Below are 25,729 nucleotides of genomic sequence, written 5' to 3' on the forward strand. Positions count from 1 at the left end.
CGACTTATTATAATCAGATATTATTTCTTTGCAAAGCGAAATTATCTATAGCTATTTTTACTTTGTAAATCAGGATAATTGTAATTTGTTGCTATAGAACTTCTGTTATACGAGACTCTCATTCTTTGCAGAATACGCGACGGTGGGATATATGGCAAAAAGAATACAAATGAGAAAACAAAGATTTGTTGCAATACAAAAAATTGCTTCAGAAAAAAAATTACCCGTTGATTGTCCACCGGTAGGGGATTCCCATACGCTGTCTAAAATCGGTACAATGAGTAGATGTCCTACGGCACGACCATCGGTAAGTATTTTGATAAGGTATAATAATAAAACTTAGATCTAGTCCATACAAAACATTTGACAAAATATTTCAGGAGGTACGTTTTAAAGTCCACGATCCCAAAGTCCACTCGAAAGGCGGTACATTGGAGAATACAATCAACGGAGGCAGAACTAACGAAGAGGACAATCCAGGGCCGCCCCCGCATATTCTTCACCCTGGCAAGGTAAAAACACTTAATTAAAAATATAATTGTAAGCGAAAAACTTATGCCAGCGAAAACCATGTATGAGCTCTGCGCACGCAAATGTTATTTTACTATGAAATTTCAATGTTATAATTGATCACTTTTACATTATTTTATTTATTTAATTAATTAATCAAATTCATAATTATCTAAAAGTTTTCAAGTTAAGCGATAGCGTATTTACATATTTGTAAGTTGCGTTATTATTTAATTAATGTAGTTGTGACTGCGACGATAGCTGTATTTGTAATTAGTGTTAATATTTTTAATTATCTTCTTCCAGGATATAAGCAAACTTCTGGGAATGACACCATCAGACATCGACAAATACTCTCGCATCGTGTTCCCAGTTTGTTTTGTTTGCTTTAATCTTATGTATTGGATCATTTACCTGCACGTGTCAGACGTCGTGGCTGACGACTTGGTTCTTCTGGAAGAGGATAAATAGAGGGGGAATATTACATATCCACTTATTTTTCCATCAGCTTAATATAATAATCTGAAACTAGTTTTCCGATTTAAGTTTAATATTGGGTCTAATTATAAAATTTTCATAAGTGATTATTAACAAATAATATTACAGTAATATTAATGACTGAATTTACATTTTCGTACTTTGGTTTATCTGAACTACTGCATAGAATATTGGCGTGAAGTAAAAGTTTTTCCAATTTCATGTGAAATGATAAACCAAAGACCTTCAGGCAGTCCTTTCCCCTTTCCGTTATTTTTTCCAATAAGGAAAGTGTGGATAAAAAAGGCAAAATATATGTACCCCTTATTTTGATGTTCATTTTCAATTTGAATCGAATATCGGAGTTTCAAATTATTATAGTTTACGTGGTAAAGTAAGTGGAAGTAACCTAAAGAAAATGTAACATAAATCTGATGCTCAACTGTTTCTGCTTGAATATAATTAGAGTTAGTTTTCTATTCACCATATCTTAAAGTTTGCCGATTGTTTATTGTTTGCAATTTTTCATATTGTAATATAATATTAGGAATTTATTTTAAATAGAAACAGATTATTCGTATTGTTGTAACATTTTTTCAAAGCTTCCTGATATAAAATTGTTTTCTATGATACGATTCCATTAAGCTGTTAATCATGCTTTTAAAAAATAAATGCATGTGAATTGATTTAATTTTAATACTTTTAATATTTCATTTAAAAATTATGACATGTTCGTTATTTTAAAATTTCATAATATTATTACATTTTAACTATAATCGGCATTTATAAATACACATCTCCATAGATCTCTTGAAACATTTTAATTTAATTGTCATGGTCATAATAAGGTGAAAGCTACATATTCTATTATTCTAGACTTATGCATGCAACATGATTGACGTTTTGAAAATCATCAAAAAAATCAATTGCTTATCGAATCATTTATTTTAATCTTAAAGAATATATTTTACATGTATTCATTTTAAAATTTCTCTTTTTAAACAAATGTAGATTTCAATTTACTATATTCTTTGTAGATAAAGTAGTATATTTAAAAACGCTGAATATACAAGGATTTTTCACAAAATTAAATAATAATAATACCGCAAAGTATAGTTAAAACACTCAATACATCACTCCTATGTTGCCTTTTAAACACGATACAAATGAAAGAAGTGATAGAAATATAAACATAGCTGGAATTGAATTCGAAAGAAGTACATAAACACTTCTATATAATCATCCGACTGAGAGATTTGTAAATACAACTGAAAATTTAGTTTTTAGCTTTAGAATAAGAGAATGAAAAGATCAACATAAATACATAGAATGTGTAGAAGCAACATCTATTATCTATCTATATTTCATTTATAATGGACTGTATAAGTGTAATTATTTACAGTATACTAAATTATTAGCATTTGTATCTTCAAACATTGCGTTTGTTTACATTAGATTAGTATAGCACAGTAGCCAATGCAACGCTTAACTTATATTAGTAAAACTAGACGAATTAGCTTGTTTTGCTAGCTAGTGTAATTTACGAAGCTCTTGTAGTATTTGCAATCTATTGAGCATTGGAACTGTACATATGCTGTTGGAATGGGAAGTTAATTCTATGAATTCTTATGTTATGTGGAGTCACCTCTATGTGTATAAGAAGGGGGAATTTTCTTTCCCATTTTAACAGCACTTACCCTCATTATCTGATGTGCAGCGCTCCTGTCATCAGCTACGACAGTTCTTTATTAATGTGGGTTTCGTAAAATTACAATGATATCAAGGTTTAAGTCAGTTATTTGTTGGGACAATACTAAATAGTAAATAATACACTGCCATTCCATTGAACACCAAAGATAGTGCTAGAAATATCGTTTTGGATATTAGAATTTTTACAATAAATATTTAATGAAGTATACACATTTAAATTAGTGAAGCTTAATACGAAATAAGAACCCGAAACTTGAGATTGTAGTATAATTTTAGATATAATTTAGATACTGAAAGAGAACTGACGAACACTTATATCGTTATATCGATGCATATTTTGAGAATAACGTTACAAGTTGTGCGTTATTGACTGTTAAAATCAGAGTTATGAATTGTTAAACAATATTGTTAAGGTAGTTCAACTCATCTTGGCAGATGGCGCTAGCTGTTTGTCGATCAAATACTGTAATATATAATCCAAATAAAATGGCTGAAGGGACTAATAACCAATTTGAGTTGAATTATCTATAAAGGCATTCTTTTATTTAAATTTCGTTAAATAAATTCATAAAATGCTTTCGCAAATATGATCTCAAAATTTGCATAAAATAACAAAACATAAAAAAGGATACGTTTTATTATGATATTTTAAATTCTTTTAAAAATGCAATCCGAAAGAATGTAGAAATAAAACATAGAATTACAGTGACCATGCATCTACTAAATTATTGTAATCCTGATATGATATTAGCACTCTATTCTAAGTGTACTCATTTTTAACTAAAGCAATTCATTAATATATTCTAAATTATTTATTAAGAAATTAATATTAAGATTAAAATAAGAATCGCCGGTAGTATTTCAAAGTAGATATATTAAGACGCAACCTCTGATTTGTGTCTCTGTAACGAAATTCTAAAATAATTATTTAGTGATTAGTAATTAAGTGCGAAACAAATAGGATTAAGATTTCTCTTTAGATAATTAATTATTAAACAAATTTATTTACATTTATTATATTATGTGCACATTCCAAAAAATAATGTTTTAATGTATTTTTTATTGGGTAATTAAAAAAAATGTGTTCCTTATTTTGAATTATATCATATATTGAATGTATTTAATTAACCGTTTATATGTAAAAGTATTTACAACATTTATAATAAGTAATTTTCATTATTTGTCTCATTTGCTTTTCAATGTGATTAGGATAAAATTCGCCAATTAAATTAAAGCCTAAGTATACACCAAAGTTTCCAAAAGCAATATGAAAATTACAAAAAAATAAATATAATATGCAATACTATAGTCGTGAGGTCAAAGTGGTCTTATTTTGTGCATTTAATGTTAATAAAAAAAGACAAATTCTTATATAAATAAAATCATTTTTGAGGAGATGCCTTAAATCTACTTAGTTGGTATAATGTTCACGGATAATCTAATTTTATATATAGTTTTTAAAAGGTTAAATTTAGAATTCCATTTATCTTAGAGGATATAACGAGAACTGAGGAGTGATCTAATTAAATTAAGGATTAATTCAATTGTTTTTCTTTGATTATAATTTTAATATTATGGATATTAGTTTTATGATTTGTAAGAAACGCTAGAAAGTTATTATTAGTCGAAGTAAGATTGCATGTTTTTATTAATATTAGATCACACTCCTCAGGACATGGACTTAATATTGAAATTTACAAATAATTCATAGCAATTTAATAGAAAGTAAGGAATAGTACAACATATGATTAACAGTAAATCGTCATAAATCATATTATTACAGTAAAATGTAATATTATTTTTTAATTATTTTCTTGTGATGTCATAGTAATTCATAGTTATGAGTTCCATTAAAATAATGAAGTTATAGCTGTTGCAAAAAACCAAATTATACACGATTTGAAATTATTAAAAAATTATATATTTAGTAGTAATATTTAATCAAGAATATTTACCATGCTTTTAAAATTTTTAACGTTTGTAGTTCATTTTATAGATGTTGTATTTGTTGATTTATTATTATATGTCGAGTATAAAATAATAAGGTTATTATAAAAGATTCAAGGATTTACTTGTTTCTAATTTGGTACACTGATAAAATAGTTTAGACAATGTTAATGACATAATGAAATTTTTATACATTTAACCGACATTTATAAACAGGAAAAATATAAACAATTTAGATTGGAATAGAAATAGCAACCATAGAATAAAATATGCTCATTGTTAAGATATCAATAGAAGTGATAAACACCATTTCAGATATTCTAAATAATGCCTTATAGTTACAATCGGTTTTTGTATCGTTATATATCTACACATAAAAGCATTTAGCAATAATTACGTATATTTTTATTAAAAAGAAAGTTACGCGTAATATGGACAAATAAAAATTGTGATAAAACTCCCGGGAATCGTGAGCATCCATTATTAAATTATTTATTCCGCCATTTATTATGTTTATTATTAATGTATTAATAATAACTATTAATTCTAATTTACTTTAAACTAGTTTACATTTATATTTTCCACATTAAAATTTAATAATTGATATAATTTTACACTAACATTGCGCATCATTTGTAGAGTTTCACTTCTTCATAAACAAAGTCTATTCTAATAAATGGCTCAATTATTGTATAGTACTATTAAATGGGAAATATTGTTACAAACGTAGGAAAAGGTATAGATTTCTAGATAAACTAACAATCACAAAGAGTAAAAGCTAGAGACAGATAGACCAAAATAATACATTTTATTATTTCAGACTTTGTCTTATTTATTTTTTTATTAAAGTCATTAAAAAGTACACGAAGAAACAATTTCTAAATTGATCATCTTCGCTATCCTCTTTGTTTTATTTTAAATTTTATCATAAAGTTAAAAGTTATGTTACAATGATATATGTGTTACAGTGTCACGGCTGTTTGTTAAACATTGTTAAAAGATATTATATATTATTATTGAAATGAAATCATTACCTCATTTTACGATAAACACCAAGAAAATCGATAATTAGAATAATGTAGAATAGTGTGTATTTGGTACACATTTTAGGTACTGTCATATTATTATAGTAGTATGAAATAGATAAATAGGCACAATACAACGATGCTCTGAAAAGTAACAAAATATACAAATATCGGGATTGTCGAGATGTCAAAGTATAAAGTGATGGATGCTTTCTTTTAAATTATTCTATCCTATTATATTACTCACCTCTTTAATATTTAAATTAAATATTAGCACACCAATTGTGCACCTTTGTTAAAACTTCAAATGACGAAGAAACGACAGCTGTTTTAATGGTAATTCACAATCACAGTTTCCACTTGCGAAACATAATGCAAAAAAATATTGCTGTCTCAGTTTTTCCAAAAAAAATATGAAGAATTATTGTACAATGTACACTGTATAATTGTTTCGATACTTTAAATCTACGTGCACACACATATCCATCAAGGAAATAATAAAACTGTTCAAAATTTGAACATGCGTTACGCTGAATAATAAATAACGAACCACTGTTAATTTATTTTTTATGCATTTGATTTAATCTACAGTTACTGTACTAAATTTATAAAATATTACTTTATATAAGACTGTATATAATTTTTTAAATTTCCATGAAGATATCCTTCGCCTTTAATAAGATTTTATGTAAGCAATTTCTCTTGTTTCGCTTTAGCTCTTTATATCTCAATTCATAGGTTCGTTTATCAAAATGTAAATGAGTTTTATATTTTATTACAGTCAGCTACACTATAGTTATTTATCTGTATACTTATGAATGATAATTAAAATGTAAAGTTTCGAAGGAAAAATAAAGCCATTTTTCAGGAAGTTTTATTTATTTTGATGAAAAACCCCTGTGTTTATAATTATAATATACATCAGTGCACATAAATGACATCACAAATATAATAAGTAAAATTTTAATTATAAATTAAATTTATTTTTGTTTTTGTTTGGATTTCACTTTTACATAACAATGCAGTACACAAGTGAAAACGTAAGTTTTCTATTTTAATGGACGTTTCTGGACGGCGAGTCACTAAAATGGCCAGTATACTTGTATGTTTTAACCCTGATGAAATCCAGATCTGTAAAAATTAATTGTAAAAAAATAAATAAACACAATCAACACTTACCAATACCTAAAACAAATTTTCAATTTTACGTATTATTTTCTACGATTTTTCTTAAATAAATTGATCCATCTTTTGGATCCGACATTCTAATTATAGGGTCTATAATTATATTGAAAACATATCTTAAATAAAAAAATAAAAAAACAAGACAATATTGCTCACTTTGGTTTTTTGCATAAGCAAATCCGCTTTCTATGAATTTTTATTGGAATGCTTTCAAATTAATGGCATTTTTTCCACTTTTATATAACTCCCACATCTTGATATATAATGATTCCAATCCATTCGCATAATATTTACAATCATATAAAGTGCTATGTAAACGAGCATCAGCAACCTTCGCTCGAACATATCGGAGACTAAAAAAATATAAATCAGTCAATCAGTTAGTCAGAATAAACAAGAACATTGCGACAAATAGCAATAAAATAAATGTGAATATTCGCAAAGATAAAACGAATCAGAGAAGAAAGGGCAACCATTGATTAGTTTTTCTTATCCACAGTCTCCCTAAGTATATTCTGTTAACTCAACATTAAATATGGTTTTCATAGACATAATAAAATGATGTTAATGATATCACTATATAAACCTATATATAGCCTCGGACGTATAATAGCCTGTCGCAAAACAGCAGCCCCTTCGAGAAGGCCTGGTAATATAATTTTGTTGAACAGACTATCAGGCGTTCAAATTGTATTAAAACACTGTAATATAACATACACTTTCGCAGCATTTGATGAGAATTATGATCTTAATTATGAAAAACACAGAAACCAGTCATTTAAGTACAACGGACGTAATAAAACACAGCAAAGCATTAAAGATATTAAACGTTTGTTTCTGAGACCAAAATCTATGTATCGTCATCCCTGTCATGATCTTTGACAAGACAGAGTTGACATTATATTTTAAACGAAGATTTTGGTCTCAGGATCCATCGTAAAACATATAGAAATCGCTACGCAGTTACATTGGTATTTTCATTAATATCAATAATTATTTACGTATAGGTACTGGCTGTCTCCCGCGATTCCTTCAGCGCGGAATTATAAAGAAAAACATAATAAGTAGCTATGTGTACTTCCAGACTATGTTTTACATCTGTATCAAATTTCATCAAGATCTGTTGAGCCGTTCCGGAGATACCTTCAAACAAACATCCATCCATCTAAACATTCGCATTTATAATATTAGTAAGATGTACAACTAAATACTTACTAATCTTTATTTCTACCAAGTTCGACTGCAATATTCACGTAATTGCTTCTGTCTTTAGCAATTAGTTCAGGACATTTAAGGGTTTTTAACAGCGAGGCAGCAACTCTATAATAAACAACTTTACCTTATTAAATAGGTATGATAGGTAATCAATTTCAATAGTCAAAAAACGATTGAGTTAACACTTTAATGGTGGAGCTAAGAAAAAACAAAGACCTGGTCTACCATTTTAAATTTATTTTGAGATTATCACTCAAAAGTATAAAAATCATACCGTGATGCTAACGTCACCCCAGGTAACGTAACTATTGGTGTACCCGCCCACAAAATATCCATTGCTGTAGTGTGTCCGTTACACAAATGTGTATCTAAACATACATCAGCCAATTGACCCCTCCGAACATGCTCTTCCTTACATGCTATTTTAGAAAATATCACACGTGTGGGGGATAACCCTACAAAAATAATAAGCAGATATTTAAATAAAATGGATATGCATTCCCATAACTCTGAAAGGTAGGCAGAAAATCCTTTCAGAATTAATAGGACAAGCTAATAACAGAACGGAGTATAGTCACACATACACTCTTACCTAAGCTCTGTACATATCTTAAGATATTTGGTTCACCGGCAGGTGGAAAGCTTAAAAGCCAGAGAACACTATTTGGCACCATTTTTAGTATTTCAACCCATGTCTCCAAAATTTTAGGATCAGTCTTATATAGCTGATTAAAATTACAATAAACTATCGCATCATTTGGAAGTCCATATTGCTTCCTTGAAGAAAATATTATATTGTCAACAACTTCCTGTCCTGATCCCATCCTTTCATTACCAGCATTTATTAATTTACCATTGTAAATATTTTTTCCATTTACATCAATCTGTAAGAAACAATTATTAGATTAAACTAGTTTTTGAATTTTTAAGGCAACACATAATTATTATCAATAAACGTACCACCTTGTTTAAAGATGAATTTACTATTATTTCAGATACTTGTTTCGGAATGTATAATATATTTTCAACTATATTTATTGGTTTTAAGTTCTCGAATGTTATACAATGCTTCTCTTCACTAACAAGAAACATTTGATTGATGTCCACATTCTCTGGTACATTCATTATTGTTTTAATATCATCAGTCATTTCATCATCAGTAATTCTTACTTTGTATTGTTTTCTTAAATGCGGAAACATTTGCTTATGATCACCGACAAAGTAAGTATGAGGCATGTAAGCGAACTTCTCGCTAAAATCATTAACAGCAGATATAGGACACGACGTTTCGTCAGTTATAATATAGTCCATATAATTTGCGCCACTAGTTCCGGGATATCCTAGCCACATAACTTGAATCGGTGCTGGTTTTAAAGCAAAAATTTCGTTTCTTGCTCCCTTAGTATAACCATTCATATTTATTAAAATGTGTATATTGTCATTATTAATTTTTTTTGCTGCTTCTACATTGGACGTTATTTGAGATAGATCAACAAAATGCTCCGATTCTTGAACTATCTTTCTACGGAATGTTGTACCATCGTCTGGATTTAAAGCATAGCAAAATATTTCAAACTTAGATTGATCATGCAATCCTGGTATAGACTGCATTAGATGAGATGTAGGATGGTTTCCGAAATCGCTACTTACGTAACCAATACGTATTCGACCAGCGTTTAATACGTTATAAGTAAAAGTAGGATTGTCGACCATTTTTACTTTTTCTATATATAAATTAGCATGCCTTTCTGCAATTGATTTTCTCGCTTTGTTTGATAATGGATATAAAATGGAATGGTGAGGATGAATCGATGGTAGTTTTTCTGAAAGTAATTGCTGTTCCACAATTGCTATTATATTTTTCATTCGTTCATCGTAGTAATCGCAAATGCATATCAATTGAAAACAATGCGCTAAGTTACAATAGGCATCAGGAAAATCCGGCTTTATTTTTAAAGCATTTTCGTAGCATGCAATAGCTTCCGATATTTTACCCATATCTTTTAAAATGCTTCCTAAATTACAATATGCGTCAGCAAAGGTGGGATTGAGTTCAATCGCTTTTTTGAAACATACTAAAGCACCTCCTATGTCTTGTAATTCTCTTAAAGTGTTTCCCATGTTACTATATGCATCAGCAAATTTTGGTTGTATGTTAATAGCCTGCCTGTAATGCATTAAGGCCTCATGTAGTTTACCTGAAATAGTTAATAGTTATTTATTTTAAATCAAACTAACATACACGCTAAATATAAAGAGAAAATTAATCTGGTTCAATAAGGCATAAGAACATATACTACATGGTAATAACGGATATGGGATCTACAATATTAATCTACGTATTCGGAAGTTCGTCAAAATTAGGTTGTTATATACAAAACTAACCTTGTTGTTGTAATAAAGATGCCAAATTGCTGTGCGTGGCAGCGAAATTAGGAAAAACTTCTAATGCTTTCATGTACAAAGCAGTTGCCTCTTCAATTTTTCCTTGTTCCCTTTTAACATTGCCGAGATTATTCAATGTATCAACATGCGATGGACATAAACGCAAAGCTGCATTATAACAATCTTCCGCCTCGGTGACAAGACCTTTCTCTTTAAGTGCATTAGCAAGATTACAGTAGGCATCAGGAAAATTGGGTTGAAGTTCTATAGCTCGCTTATAGGTATCTATTGCCAGGTCTATAAGACCCTGTTTATAATAGACACAAGCTAAAGTGCCGTGTACAAATCCATTCCCTGGAGTTAGTTTAAGCGATTCGAGGTATACTGCTACTGCTCTAAAAACAAAAAAAAAAACAGATTATTAAAACATATGTTATGTAATCGACCTCCAAAATAATTAGTCCTAGCCAGTTTCTGTGAAATGCTTCTTTTTAAAAAGTAAAATTTTATATTTTAACAACACTGCTTTTTATCACGTTTATAATAAGGCACGCAATTTTCTTAATCTGGCTTTATATCAAAGGTCCTTTTGACGTTGTAGTGTTTTATGTGGCCTTTATATTTTATTTTCTTGTATTTTATTATAGTTACACCTATTTATAAAAATACAAGTGTTTTTAAATATTTTCTTGGAATTTTATGTTTCTATTCATTAATTTAATCTTCATAAGTCGATATTTAAGTCATCAGTTTCATTTTTAAGAAGCCTAAATCACTTGAATTAAGTGGCCGTCTTGAACTACTCGTCTAATGCTCTTCGGTTAAAGAGTTTTAAAGCCTGATTTTACTGCATATTGAAATCAAGTTTTCTATTAAGAAAACTGTCATTTTATAAAATAAAGTTACATAATATTTCAGTTAGAAAGCTACTTAAGAGTGACGAAGTTATTATTTTTATTTTTGAATTATTTACCCAATAGTCATGATGACAATTTGAATAAAAATTATAATAATTATAAAACACTAAACAAATAGTGCTATGGCAAAAACTTCGGTACTTAGTTGTATTTATAAATTAAAAATTATTCTTATATATATTCAAATTGATTTTCTTTATAAGACTATAAACTAACCTTTTAAGCTTATTTTTGAACCAAGCAATGCATCCGTTGGATAGATCGGCCGCTTGCGATGTGAGACGCGGCGGTGCAATGTTGATAACGGTGTAGACGACGATGCATTGGTAATCCATAACACGGGCATATCCTCGAGCGTTACCGGTGGTGACTGAGAGCGGCGGACGCGCAGGGCTCGCGGAAAAGTCGCCGCGTCACGAGAGACGCGCGCACCTCGTTTGCCAACTTCCCCGGCGCGTTGTCTACGCAAACCACGACCTTCACTAGTCTGTTTATACTAAACTCATATCTGAAGCATATTTTACGCAATTTATTAAAAAGCTGGACGCTGTACGAACTGGACATTTAGCTCTTACGACGAAAATGTCTTTGTATTTGTAAAATAATAACAGTCACAATATTAATTCTCATGTTTTTAGATATCGGTACTACCAATTCTCAACATTTGTAATTTTAAATTCATTGTAAACTTGTTAACATATATATTTTTATACCATATGGAAACAGCTGGTAAAATCGCGTCGTGTTTACCAACTGAACAAAGTGTCACAGATGTTGATAAAATGTATTAGAATTAGGATGCAGAGAATTACAGTGATGTATTAAAGAACGTCACAGTAAAACTTTTTAAACAGCCGTAAAATGTTTACGTTTAGCAATAAAATGGTATACGTCAATGTTACGATAATATCGATTTTCGGATAGCATCGACGCAGCGCGGCGTGGCGTCGGGACGGGCGCTGGACGCGACTGCGGCTTCCCCGCTGGATCTCGTCAGCTCGTCACTAACATTTCGATACTCTCGTTGCCGCACCTACATTATATTCTCAACATTAATTAATTATTCTATACATATTAATTAATTCATAACATGGCCTATTTCATCAAAACCTTCATCATATATTCATTATTCATTTTATTTTTAATTTTATCTGAGATATTATTATGCTTTTATTAATTTTATATTTTGTATGGTATTAGCCACGGAGATGATGGTTTTATTCTTATTATCAAAATTGTACACAGCTTAAATGTTGAATGTGTATTATATTTTTTAATAAAGCGGTATGAATGCTGCCAAATGTTGTCCACGTACTATATACTACACGGTAATTAATGTCACAAAAAAATATCGAATTAATACGTATGTAAGTTTTCCCCCTGTGCATTCTAGGTGAATTTATATACTTAATTGGTAAATGACAAATGATTAATTGAATTATGTTTAAATACATTTTAAATAATTTATATTATATTTTTAAAATTAAAATGTAATTATCGATATTTGCGTTATATTGCATACAAGTCTGTATGTTCCATTTTACCGTGATTTTATTTATTAAACACGTGTCGACAAACATCATTATTTCTAAAGCTTTAATAACAACGTTTGTCAATGCAGGCCCCAGTTCTACTGACCTATATATTCTTAATGAAGACGTTTACTTGTAATCCGTATTCCAAATTCATTTTAACAGTAAGAAGAATCATAACTGTAGAACATTATGAATGGAATATCATGTTAACAGAAGGCTTTATCAATTTATTATATACTTATTTTTGTATTTTTTTTATTAAATTCAATATTTCCTAACTGATATAAACGCAATAATCTTTGGTTAGCAGCTTTTGTTCATACCAATGTAGAACTGTAACATAATGATGATGCTATAAATGTTTTTATCGATGTTATAAATAAATTTTATTTACATCTTGGTACAATCGGCTTTATAGTTGAATGTATTTACAGTTGTCTACGGATAAATGATACTGAGACTTTCCGTTATAGCGTTCCGGGTTGTATATGTGTGTACTCGTATATTTCTTTCGTTTTCTTTGAAGGAACCGAGATAGTAATATGTTTTTCTACGGGTGTTTCGATAGTGAAATTCACAGGTACAAACATAATTTTATTTTAACAAAACACAAACTGGATCTGAATTCTTTGAAGTCAATATATTGATGGAAAAGTTTATTGAGTAATATTCCACTGATCTTTCTTTTATGAATTATTTATATTTTATTATTTTTGAAGTTATTCATTATACTAGCTTTTGCACGCGACTCCCTCCGCATGGTATTAAAAAAAAACGTAATAAGTAGCCTATGTGTTCTTCCAGAAATTTTTCTACATCTATGCCAAGTTTCATCAAGATCCGTTCGGAAGATACCTTCAAACAAACATCTATCTATCCATCCATCCATACATCCATCCAAACTTTCGCATTTATAATATGAGTAAGATTGTTTTTTTTTATATTTGTCACACTTGTTCGTTGCCATTCGTTTTTCCACTTGTCCCTTGCGATTCGTTTTCCCTTTGTACGTCATACTTCGTTTTTCCACTTGTCCGTTGTTTTTTTTCACAAAATCGCCGTATGCTTACATCTTTTTATGATTAATTGTCGATATCCCATTTCTGATTACTTTTCATTTTAATTCCTTTTTTTAACATTAACAAAAGATCTTAACAAGTGGTCATTATTTGTAACTAATTTAAACAATAGCTAAAACTGCGTCCATTCGGTCACTTGCCAACTTTCATACGATTTTGACGGATACGCTACGAGCTATAATTAAATTCAAGAGGCATTGCCAAGGACACTAGCTTCTTACATGTTTTTGGCCTTATAAATCTAACTACAATAAATAATTAAATTATTCAAACATTTTTAGGTCTACAATTTTTTTTATGTAAATCAAAATCGACGCTGTTTTATCTTTTGTCACTTTTTTGTGAAATTATCTTTAATCTCAGAATACTTACTTCCCAAAACAAAGAGGAAACAACTACTTAGGGCATTGGTACACAAGGGAGCGTAAATCAACGAAACTGATTTTGTATAGTAGCGTAGCGAGAAAAGCGTTGCGCGCGCTCTGTACACACAACGTTGACTCATCGACACGAGTTGTCTATTCGGTCAGTACAAGCATAGCGACTACATGACAACTGTATAAATTTACTCCGCCATCTTGAAAATTGTAGCGACATGTCTCACGACGGTCTTGATAAACGGGTTGCGAGCGTCTGTCTTTGGCGAGGACAGATAGAAATGTCTGCGACGCTCGCTATGTACGAACCTTTATGGCATTGTATTGAATAAGTCGCTTAACGACTAAACTCTCCGCGTTTCGAAGATTTATGTTGCCTTGTGTACGAAGGGCCTTATACAATTTGTATCCGTGATAATAGTTAATGTTTTATTTAGAAGTATTGTGCAAAGTAAATAATATTACGATTACTGCATAGAGAAATTTAAAACACATTAAAACAAATCATGACCGGGCAATAAAGATGAACGCAGAGAATAATTATTTATTATAGCCCACATTTCGATAAACCGACCATAAAAGAAGCGAAAGTCCAACATAAAACGTTTACAGATGTTTTATTTCTTCTTTAGTGTTGTTTTTATTTCGTATTCGTTTTAATTAATTTACATACGATCGACATAATAATATACTCACAGACTTTAAAAAACATTTCAGATATTTCTTGCAAATAAAACAAATCAAGAAGCGATAGGAATAAGGTATTATTGCGTGGAATAATTTCGAATAGTAATATTGCTAGATTGGATAGCATTCTGTAAAACAAGGTAGGAATTGCAATCTTGAAGTTCCATAAAAATAATTGAAGATCTGATCATCTGGGGTTTGCATATCGCAGATTGTAGAACAGTAAAACATACTTGATTTATTTGTGAAAATCATGCATTGGGAGAGGCCTATGCCCAGCAGTGGGCAGATAAAGGCTGTCGATGATGATGTGTTTCAAACCATAAATAATAAAAAGGATATTTCGATATCGCTTGTTGATGCTTTTCCCTTGTGTTATCATATTTATAATAAGTATTGAAAACATAATGGTAATTTTAAATTAAAGTTTATTAAAATGGTTTCTTACTCCGCTGGCGCACCAACCCTAAAATCAGTCTGGGCCTCCGACACTAAAGACTGTCTACGCCGCCTGTCCTGCACCATCTCCTTTCAGTCGACTGTTTGGATTTTTTTCCCAATAAGTGAATTAAAAGTTTTTTCTGAAATTCGTATTAACGTTTCCGCGAGTACCTTAGTTGACAGATGTTGTTATTCAGTTATTTATTTGCTACATGCTCTTTGTAAAAGTACCGCGAATGATTTCCATGGGCGTTGATGATCACCTCGTTGTTCTTTGTTCTTAGCACTTGTATACCCTTGTATCCTTAAAAATATAACTGTTTTATACATTAACTTATATAGGAATGGCTAAAACACTCACGTATATATATCCGGTGTCGGCACCGACTAGTTTCGAGCCGAGTTTTATACAGAAATGTGCAGCAAACCCCTGTCTTGAGTAGCACTTATTACACGTCCACTAATAACTCTGCAGCTGCACATTCCTTTTGTATCTTAAAATATTTACACAGTCATGCATATGATTAAACGATAAAATATTCTTCAAAGCCCTTCGACCGCCGCACGACCTAATTCCAATCTATTGCATTATTTTAGTTTAAAAATTAATACCACGAGTCTTGGCAACATGCCTAAACCATTCCCGTACTTCAGAACTCTTTCAAGATAAACTCAAACCAACGGATGCTATTTCATCATTTAATTTTTTACATACTAATAATTTACACTCCGCATGCTGGGAACGTTCCAAAATATATTAGTTTAATCTGTGAAACATCGTATTTTGTTTTTATATTAAACAAACAACCTTTCTAAAAGTACCATCAACAGATTTAAAGCATAATAAAAAAGTTTAGCGGACTTCGGTTACAGATGGAAGAAAAAACTATGAGATTTTCATTGAAGTAAATTTCGTACACAATAAAATTAAAACTGTGATCTTCATTATTAAAGATTTTTAGTTTTAGTAATAGTAGAAATACGCAATCAAATTAAATAAGATTTCTACCTTTTTACTGCTATCTGCCTCAAGATTCTATTTAAAGAAAAGTATTGAGCTAAAATATTTACCATGATATTTGTAATATACAGCAAAATGTATGCAAATGATTTGAGAATTTACGCATAGTAAACTTAGATTTTTTTATACAACATAAGTAACGCATCTGGAATTGCAGATATCTATGGGTAGCATTCGCTCCTGATTCAGGTTACTCCTTTTTTATAGGAGAAGGGGGCAAACGAGCAACGGACCGCTTAAAGTTATTTGATCCGACGCCCATGGACATCCGCAACGCCAGAGGAATCGCAGATGAGTTGCCGACCTTTAAGGAAGGTATACTTACTCGTTTGATAAACTCGTAGTATAAAAAAGTAACTAAAATTTTTAGAGTAATCAAACAAACTTATTGATGCTGTTATTATTTAATATAATTAATTGGAATAATATAATATTTATATAGAGCCTGAAACATATAATTAGGTAGGTTTACATTTAAAGCATCTAGTTAGAATTTCTATAAACGTTAACATTATAATATTAGATATTCATTGATAAATATTTAAAATTTCATACTCTAGTTACAACGAATCTAAAAATAGAATTAGTTGATTAAAATAATACAGTTATCATTCAGCAACAATAATTTCTAAAATTATATAAACAGTTCTTTTTACTGTGAATAAATATACACGCTGTAGTTGGCGCGGGCTGATATTAGCAACAAATATATTTGGCTAATGCTTAAATTAAAAAGATTTTGTTGTTAGTAACCAACTATTGGCAAATGTTGGCGTTGGCCTTCGGTGCAATTTTGTCTGTAGACATTATTATCAACCATCCGCGTCCACGACACGCTCGAGGTACACGTCTCAAGGTTACTCTTGTTTCTGGCTCATAGTAAATATGAAAATTAATTAAAAGTACTTTTTTATTTTAATGCCAGTACCAAAATTAATATCAGCTCACAATTCCCTAGGAGACGCTCCGTACAGCACTATCTTAGATATAGGGATGATGTAAGATATGTCTGAGCTGAACAAAAATGGTACGCTATTGCGAAGACAAGTATTTACAACTTAACACGAGCCACTATAAAGATTGTATCTTATAGTACTACTCTTATTAATTCCTGAGATAAGCAACGTGTACGTGAGATAAGAAGCAACGCGAGTCCAAGACGTAATAAAGCTTGATAGATCTATGGAAACCAAAAAACTGAGAGTTTCCGCTAACCTACTGTTGTTGATTAAACAATTTTGCGATGTATCAAATAGCATCGTCTTATCACGTTTTTACTCTCAATAATGACAGTGGGTTAATATATAAAAGTTTACAATATTGGCAAAGTACTGTTTTGATATAGATTCTTAAAGAAATTGCAAACTACTGGGTGAAACTATTCTAATAATCTACTTCATAAACAATGGTAAATATAACATAATTATAAGCAAGAGATAGATCTACGTTTATATTCTACTTTTACACTATTTGTTCTTTCCAACATTCATTAAACGCAAATAAATTACAGTTCCACGACTTACAAATAATATGATTAACACTGATGGGCGTGTTTGTATTTACATTTCAAATTTTCATACGATAAAATTACAGAAAATCAAATTTAATTGTTTAATGTTTCACAAGTGGTTAACGCTTTACTAATTTTGAAATCACTACAAGCACAAGTACGATAATTACGATAGTTATTTAAGCTAATTGAATTTATTGAGTGCGATGCTCAATTATTTTACGAGTAGAAGGTTTATGATACAATAACTTTGTATTATTTTTTTACGTATAACTACAGTTTATTTCATTATTAGTTGTGGTTAGCATGTACTCGTAATTTATATTAGTACTACGTTAGAGAAATCTATGAATTATAATTATAAGAATCTGATTTGCGTGACTAGAAATTACATTTATCATTTTGTAAACGTAAAAATGATTTTTATCAAGATATTTATTTAAATGATTCATTTTTTAAAGAATTGCCTTGTTCAGAGTTCGGCGAACTTCCTCCAGATGTGCTTTGCGGACTTCTTTCGTTAACCTGAAAATGAAATAAAAATTAGTAATGAATAAAAGATTGCACAATACTCACATAAGAAATAAATTTCATCTCCTACGATAATGGAAACGCTATTTCATAAGAAATACCGTTCATTTCATAGAAATTCTTAGAATTCCTAATGTCAAACCGCGAACTATGTTAGGAAGTGTGATATTAAATCACACAGCATGATTGGGTTTATAATCGAACTATCTGATCGCTAAATATGCGCTCACATCGTTAGTCATTGCCGATAATTTTATTAATAGACAACGATTACGTCACTTGGTGCTCTCGAAATCGGAAAGCTTATCGGTAATCCAGATATTTGGTTACATCGTACTTAAATTCGTCAATCAACGGAAACGCAGAATTTGTATTGAATTTATTTACATGTTTTGTTTAAAAATAATTAATATCAGCTAGAGAGAGTAAATTGAGAAAGTTCTTATAGAATAAATTTTGAATATTTTAAATAATTAATCGTTCGTTCTTTTCGTTTGCAAAAAGTTTTTAAGGTTGATTGCAAAAAGTTTAAAAATATTCTATTTATTCAGTTTAAACTGGATCGTATTACTTCTGATATAAAATTTGAATAGCATTTCTACTTACTGGAGTTTCTTTTAATTTTTTAATAGAATTCAACTTGATATAGAAACTATTTTAAAATGAAAATTCTCAACGAATACTTCGCTGAACTAGTTGGTAAAATGGTAACAGAAAATAAAATAAAATAATCTAAAATGGAGCATGTAATTCCTTACAGAAACAGCTTTCTATTTTTCATCTATTGATAATAGTTTAATTGGCTCAGTTTTGTATGAATTTGTATGTTTTCCAGACTCAAATTTACAATCCAATCATTCAATATTGCGTTATTTCAGTATCGAAACTTTGATATTTCGAATTGATAGTACGAAGAATATATTCGAAAAAGATATTTGTGAATAATTGCGCTCGTATCTTCACGTGAATTTATTTATTGGCACTAGTTAATATATTAACGAAAGCTGAATTTAAAAAAGCCTACGTAATGTGAAAAAATGTCACAAACAAGAAAATTCATACTGAAATAACCTAGTCAGCTTTATTTAGGTGCACGAAATAAACGAGCTAGACATATTATCAAACAATGACGCAAGTAACGTCTACAGAATTGTTTCTAACCGAAATTTAACCAACAAAATACATGTTTAATCATTTGAATTGATGGTGAAGGACATAACTTTATAAATATCGATATATTATTGATATTACGTAGACGGTGAGAACATTTTCGATTATTATGTAAGAAAGTGTTTTTATTTAGAGTTTCTTGCTTTCGGGACAATGAACATATTTACATTGAAGGTTAATCAATTATAAATATGTAACATTTATAAACCAAATTGTATTTACGTATTTTCAAGATCTGGCATCATCACGTATGAATTGGCGTAATTTTTGTCCAAAGATTACCTGGAGTCCAGTATGTAACATATTAGCAATCGTTTCCACATCAAGTGTAGAGTCCTGAGCAGAAATCTTTTTAATCGCCGAAGAAACAATACATATGTCTCCGCGTAATTCACGAACTAAAGCTGTTATCTTTTGCGCGTTGCTCAGTACTTCGACGCTTTGTGTGTATGGGTTATATCGGACTCCGAACGGACGTTGGATACTTTCGGCAAAGGATCTGGAACATTAATAAACGATTCTAAGTTCCTTTTTACATATAATTTCTATAAAGTAAATCATCAAAATATAGTGTCTTTTATGTTCAATATGACTCCTTAAATGGGACACAGTCTAGAAAATCTTCAGTTCAATTTTGTTTATAAATAATACTACTAATTTAAATATCTAAAATTAGTTGATTTTTAGAACAGATCGAGTTTAATTACCTCATTTTTTCCTTAGCTTCCTCAAAAGAATCGGTATAGTAATATGCATTTTGATATGATGTAATAATACACTCTTCATTAACAGTCACGTCGGGATCGAAGCGCTTTATTTTTTCTGGGGTAGCCAAAGCATGTTGCAATTCTGCAACAGATGACAGCAAGCCCGCACCGTACACACGGAATGAACCATCCGATTGGCGACATAGCCCAAACTCCACAGTAAAGAAATACAACTGAAAGAAAAATGTTTTATAAAATTAATACTATGTACCTCTATTTTAATCCATTTGATCTATTTTATACGATGAATTCGTCTAAGTTTCGCCAACAAGACAATGAAAAATGAAAAAAAAAAAAAAAGAATTCCGATACTCAAAACGTTCAAAGAATTCTATGAGTATTCCTATCAGACGACTTATTGTTTCAATCAACAAGTATTCTAGTCACGATCTCAAGTTCAGACGGTACGGGACATCCTAATTCTCTCGTTCATTTTACACTTTTCATTCTCTAGATAAACAGATCTAGTCTACATTAATACATTTTTGTCGTGGCATTTTTATTACATCAACCTACTTCAAAGCTGTTGTTACTTAAAAACGAAAATAAATCAGTATCGAGAAAGATAAATACAACGTCTTGATAGTTGATGTAAATAAAACATTCGTTCTTTAAGCAATGTTTACATTACAATAGTTATATTTCAATGTCCGAACCGAAATGTATTACGACCATGAGTCTTTAATTCCATGTATCATTACAACAACGTTTTGTTTGTGTCCGAAACATAATAGAAGTTGATATACTACGGTGTACATGTTTTTAACATGTAATTCATATTTTAAAATATTTATTTAAATAACGTTCTTCCCTTTAACTGTATACAGAGATATCTAGGTTTTTTTATATTTTATCTATCTATATCGATAGCCTTTAAACATTTTTAACAACTAAAAGTCAATGAAATTCCGAATTATTAAATACTTAATAAGAAGCTTATGTATTTCTTCCTGACTACGTTCTACATCTATGCCAAACTTCATAAATATCCTGAATCATAGATATTCTGCAGACAACTTCTAACAAACATTAGTAAGAATAAATAGTTTTTAGTGACTAATTGAATAGGAAAATGTTTTAATACTTTTTTTTATCCGTTTGTATTCTTTAATAGTATATTGTAACATCTTTGATTTTCTTTTTCTTTCTTAAGGCGTACTTCTTGCATTGATAAAGCCGCGATTGTGAACTGATTTTACTTTACTTACCTTTCCATGGTTGAAAGGAATGAGTCACTGGGAAATCGAGTTAGGGTAAACCCCCTTTTAATGTGTAGTGGCTGGCTGACTATTACAATCTGACAATTTATCTATAAAATATTTTTTTGTTGCTGTTTGAAAGAGCGATCGTGGCTTAGAGGTTAACAACGACAATCTGCAGGTCCTGGGCTCGGTCGTACTTACATTGTGATGTAACCTGCACATATCTGCGAATAAATTCAAAGGTGTGTGTGAAGTAAACCAAACCGCACTGGGCCAGCGTGTTTGGCTACTGCCTAGTCACCCCTTACTTAGGGTAGGCTCCGAGTCCGTCAGTGGAGACGTATACTGAACTGATAGTTTTTTTCCAATGATGATGATGTTTTTGTAAAAATATTACGATGTCCACTTACCGTTGCCAATTTATCAATATCATCATCAGATGCCCCAAGCGAAGCAAGTCCGAGTTCTTGAGAGAACTGAGCAAAACTTGGATTGGCCAATAGGGGCATGTGGCCGAGCAGCTCATGACAACAGTCACTGTAACACGGGAAATAATTTCTCAGTACTTAGTTGAATATATCTAGATCATTAAAGGTTTACCATAAAAAAATTGACCACCTTGAATTCGATAAATAATAGAAAATGTAATAAAACTTATAAATATTAGGTGAACCCCAAAATTTATTTTTTTGATGTTAGGAATTTTAATATTTTTTCATGCAAATGTTTAGAAACCGACTGTAAAAGCTTTAAGGTGAAAATATACATGCAATATTCAATAATTAGTAATAGTGTTTGTACTTACGGTTCCGGTGTATAAAAGGGGTCGGAGGAATGACGTATATACTGCGTGCAATGAAAAACGCGGAAAGCTAGACCGGATAGGAAATCCCTTGGCGATAGATACCCAGCAACGGGACGCAATTGAAATCCAGTTTTACGTTTTAGAAATATGCTCACATCTTCCAGCTGTAAAAAATAAATATAAAATTTCATTCAGATACATTGTTGATGTGGAAAGTGTTAAAATTAGTCATTTGAAAAAAAAATCGATTTTTAAATGTTATACTAACCAAAACATAAACATACGCCATTCCTTAAAATTTTGACTAACTTAAAATACAGTAAATTACTTGAGCTTTAGCACAATTCATCTTATTTATTTAGACAGCTATAATCAAAAAACGAAGTAATTCATTACCTTTATCACCTTATGTGAAGCAATCATTAAACCAAATTTAAGTTAACTTCAGACATACGCTAAGATAGTTAATGGGTTACCTATTCTCGGTTCACTAATGTCAAACTGTCATTTCAATCTATTCATGTGACCTGACCTTATCAAACTTCTCGTTTAACTCGAGTTGTGTTTGAAACAATAATTATTGCAAGCGTTGTCTTAACTAGTTTTGTAACTATATTTACAAGTTGTTTATACCTGAGGTAAGTTGTCTTCCCTGTAACCGCAATATTTAACAAGTTGCGGCCAATTTTCTAAATATTCAACGCAAGCGTGTTTCTGGTACAGTTTGTGTAATTCGCGAAAGACGATCCCCCTATAAAATTCAAATGATTATATTATGTAATATTGAAAACAAATAATGTTTAATTTAAACATTCACTAGACATTAAAAGTTATTTAAGATTTATTTAAGAATTATTTATGTTATTTAAAATGGAATGGAATACAAAATGTCATTTAATATTCGCTTTATTAACAATATCTATATACTAGTACTAATTTATTAGTAGAACTAAGTACTAATTTACTCATTAAAGAAAATAAAATTATATTAAGATCTTACCAAGTTTTGATCTCTGTCTCCGTGTATTGTACTCTTGGTATGGGTTGACCACTGTAATTTTGTCAAAGTCCAAAATTAATAATAACATACAAAAAAGGAGATATAGAAATGAAATGGAATGATAATACTGGAACACAAAAAAAATTAATAACATAAATTATTTATTAAAACCTTTAGAATAATGAAAACAAATAACGTAGAAGGACTCGCTTATCGCAGAAATATTGCACATTATAGTGTAAAATATCCTATTGTAAAATATTGCAAAGGACGGTATCTAATAAAATAAATAACTAGAATTATTTCAATGCAATATATGTATATACTAGTTGTCGACCGCGACTCCGTCCGCACGGCATTAACAAACATCAGAATAGACTTTGTATTCTTCCAGACTATGTTCTACATCTGTGCCAAATTTCATCAAGATCCGTAGAGCCGTTCCGGATATTCGCATTTATAATATAAGTATGATATACAATACAAAATTATGGAGACCGAAGTCGTAGTTTCCTTATTTTCACTCAAAGAAATGTAATAAATGATAATAATACTCACTATTTATAATTATTAGCAATAGCAGCAAAGTGCTCTCGGCGTTTCCTGTAGATCGGATCTTTGAATCCTGGATGATCGGCATCTAATTCCGATCCATACATGAGTACGTTTTGAGCACGATCCAAATCTGAAATTTTTCGTGGAAACCACGGCATTTCGCCAAAATCTAAAAAAAAACTATTCATATTACCCTTTAGCACATGACATTGTCATTTTAATAAAGAAAAGTAGTTTACCAAAACTAGCAGCTGCCGATAGTGGTGTTGGTGGTGCAAAGTCCTCGCCCATCTGTGGAGCAACTACTTCGAATTCTTGTACTTCCCGTTTGAGCATTCGCTTTAATTGCTCCATTCTATGAGGATCACATTCAACATCGACCAAAATATCAGACTAAAACAATTTCTTTTAATAAAGATACATGTATAAAATAATATCTATTAATTATAAAATGTTACTAACAGCGGATATCTCCGTCATAGATTTCCTGGATTCAATATGAAGCACGTTTATTCCTAAATCTTGGAAGACCGATAGAACTTTTACGAGGCCTCCCACTTGGTTTTTTAGAGTAAAAATTACGGAAATCCTCTCTCCCTCGTGAGGATGAGGAACATGACGATGAGTATCTTCAAGCTTAGGATGATGTGCCTCATCCTTAAGCTGCCAATCTGAACCGTTTCTATACAACCACAAGCCGAGTAACCCTTTTCCAGATCCACTCATTTTTACGATTGGTAGTCAAAAGTTTAGTACGTAATATATCAATGCTAAACTTTAAATGTAGCAACAATGTTTGACTAATAAGGGATGCGTCGCTGCAAGGGTAAGAGACAAACTGCGCCTCACTAGTGCCTCCGTTCCCTTTATAAAGAGAACAGGCGCGGGAGACTTGCCGGAGGGTGGGTATATTTGATTGGCGGAATCAAGTGTTCGGTGTAACTTGAAAAATCTTCTCAGACCGTTAGGAGGTGTTCACGCTTATGAGATTTATTGACATAAAATAGTAATTTCTGCAATAAAAATTATAGTTAACACGTGTATCATTTGATGATGTATCAGGTTTTGGATTAAATTAAATTTCATAAATTTTAAATTCATCCAAAGTAATAAATAAAATGTAAATTATATTTTTTCGTGTAATTATAAGTATAAGACCTTCACGTACCTTTGATTTTATGACTGAGAAATATTGCTATTACTTTGTCCGTCATGTAATTTCATACATGGATTTCCTTGAATCCTTACGTCTGATCTTAAGGCGGCACTCACACTAGCTCAGAGAACATAGAATACAAATCAGGGAGAACCTACCTACAGTGGTTGGGTAACGGGTGTTAAACGTGCAAGTCACTGTATTTATTACCATTGTTTAGCGAAAAGAGCATCCCCTATCATTCATTATCCCGAAGACCTTTCCGTTTCTTTTATCACATTGAAGTTGTATAAACTTATAAATCGTAGCTATTCAGGCCATTAAAAATGGCTTTTTCAACATTATCCTACCCTTTCTAGTTATTTTTTTTTAAATCATTATACAAGTAAAGATAAACAGAGAGAACATAATAATTTTTGATTTTTTTTTCATCCCATCACGGGTTTTTTTGAAAGTTTGGTTACTATTATAATAAATACAAAGCTCAGCAACGTGCATTGATACATATTGTAGCCTTTGTTT

The 25,729-nt window shown here is 30.6% G+C and overlaps 3 protein-coding genes across 3 annotated transcripts in view; 1 reads left to right on the forward strand and 2 right to left on the reverse strand.

Moving 5' to 3' along the window:
- Positions 1-982, forward strand: part of LOC106717045 (gamma-aminobutyric acid receptor subunit beta) — a 37,450-nt gene extending 36,468 nt beyond the window's left edge. The window contains exons 9-11 of the mRNA XM_045685983.1: positions 132-307; positions 381-512; positions 817-982. Of these exons, the coding sequence (XP_045541939.1) occupies positions 132-307; positions 381-512; positions 817-981 (473 nt within the window). The 3' untranslated portion in view covers position 982. The remainder of the gene's footprint in view (positions 1-131; positions 308-380; positions 513-816) is intronic.
- Positions 983-7,017: 6,035 nt separating this feature from the next.
- LOC106717321 (UDP-N-acetylglucosamine--peptide N-acetylglucosaminyltransferase 110 kDa subunit) lies at positions 7,018-12,009 on the reverse strand. The gene is made up of 7 exons (XM_014511166.2): positions 11,588-12,009; positions 10,455-10,849; positions 9,033-10,267; positions 8,662-8,953; positions 8,344-8,524; positions 8,070-8,174; positions 7,018-7,207 (listed from the first exon to the last, which is right to left on the reverse strand). The coding sequence occupies exons 1-7, from the start codon at positions 11,704-11,706 to the stop codon at positions 7,051-7,053; spliced, it is 2,484 nt and encodes an 827-aa protein (XP_014366652.2). The 5' UTR covers positions 11,707-12,009; the 3' UTR covers positions 7,018-7,050.
- A 6,447-nt stretch (positions 12,010-18,456) lies between these two features.
- On the reverse strand, positions 18,457-24,777 carry LOC106717008 (tryptophan 5-hydroxylase 1). Its single transcript, XM_014510694.2, has 10 exons — positions 24,514-24,777; positions 24,291-24,444; positions 24,055-24,220; positions 23,497-23,547; positions 23,130-23,247; positions 22,497-22,660; positions 22,102-22,228; positions 20,430-20,662; positions 20,005-20,221; positions 18,457-18,546 (listed from the first exon to the last, which is right to left on the reverse strand). The coding sequence occupies exons 1-10, from the start codon at positions 24,775-24,777 to the stop codon at positions 18,457-18,459; spliced, it is 1,584 nt and encodes a 527-aa protein (XP_014366180.2).
- Positions 24,778-25,729: the final 952 nt, after the last annotated feature.

Source organism: Papilio machaon, chromosome Z, assembly GCF_912999745.1.
Source record: "Papilio machaon chromosome Z, ilPapMach1.1, whole genome shotgun sequence".
NCBI classification, from domain to species: domain Eukaryota; kingdom Metazoa; phylum Arthropoda; class Insecta; order Lepidoptera; family Papilionidae; genus Papilio; species Papilio machaon.

What these genes read in the sequence shown, in the direction of transcription:
- LOC106717321 (XM_014511166.2), bottom strand. Translation starts at nt 11,706, where the DNA reads ATGGATTACCAATGCATCGTCGTCTACACCGTTATCAACATTGCACCG. An exon ending in TAAATTCATCTTTAAACAAG is followed by an intron (nt 8,954 to 9,032) that starts GTGGTACGTTTA and finishes TGTTTCTTACAG; the next exon opens with ATTGATGTAAATGGAAAAAA. An exon ending in CTTGGTAGAAATAAAGATTA is followed by an intron (nt 7,208 to 8,069) that starts GTAAGTATTTAG and finishes ATATTTTTTTAG; the next exon opens with TCTCCGATATGTTCGAGCGA.
- LOC106717008 (XM_014510694.2), bottom strand. Translation starts at nt 24,777, where the DNA reads ATGAGTGGATCTGGAAAAGGGTTACTCGGCTTGTGGTTGTATAGAAAC. An exon ending in CTATGACGGAGATATCCGCT is followed by an intron (nt 24,445 to 24,513) that starts GTTAGTAACATT and finishes AAATTGTTTTAG; the next exon opens with TCTGATATTTTGGTCGATGT. An exon ending in CCCTTTTATACACCGGAACC is followed by an intron (nt 22,229 to 22,496) that starts GTAAGTACAAAC and finishes CCCGTGTTACAG; the next exon opens with TGACTGTTGTCATGAGCTGC.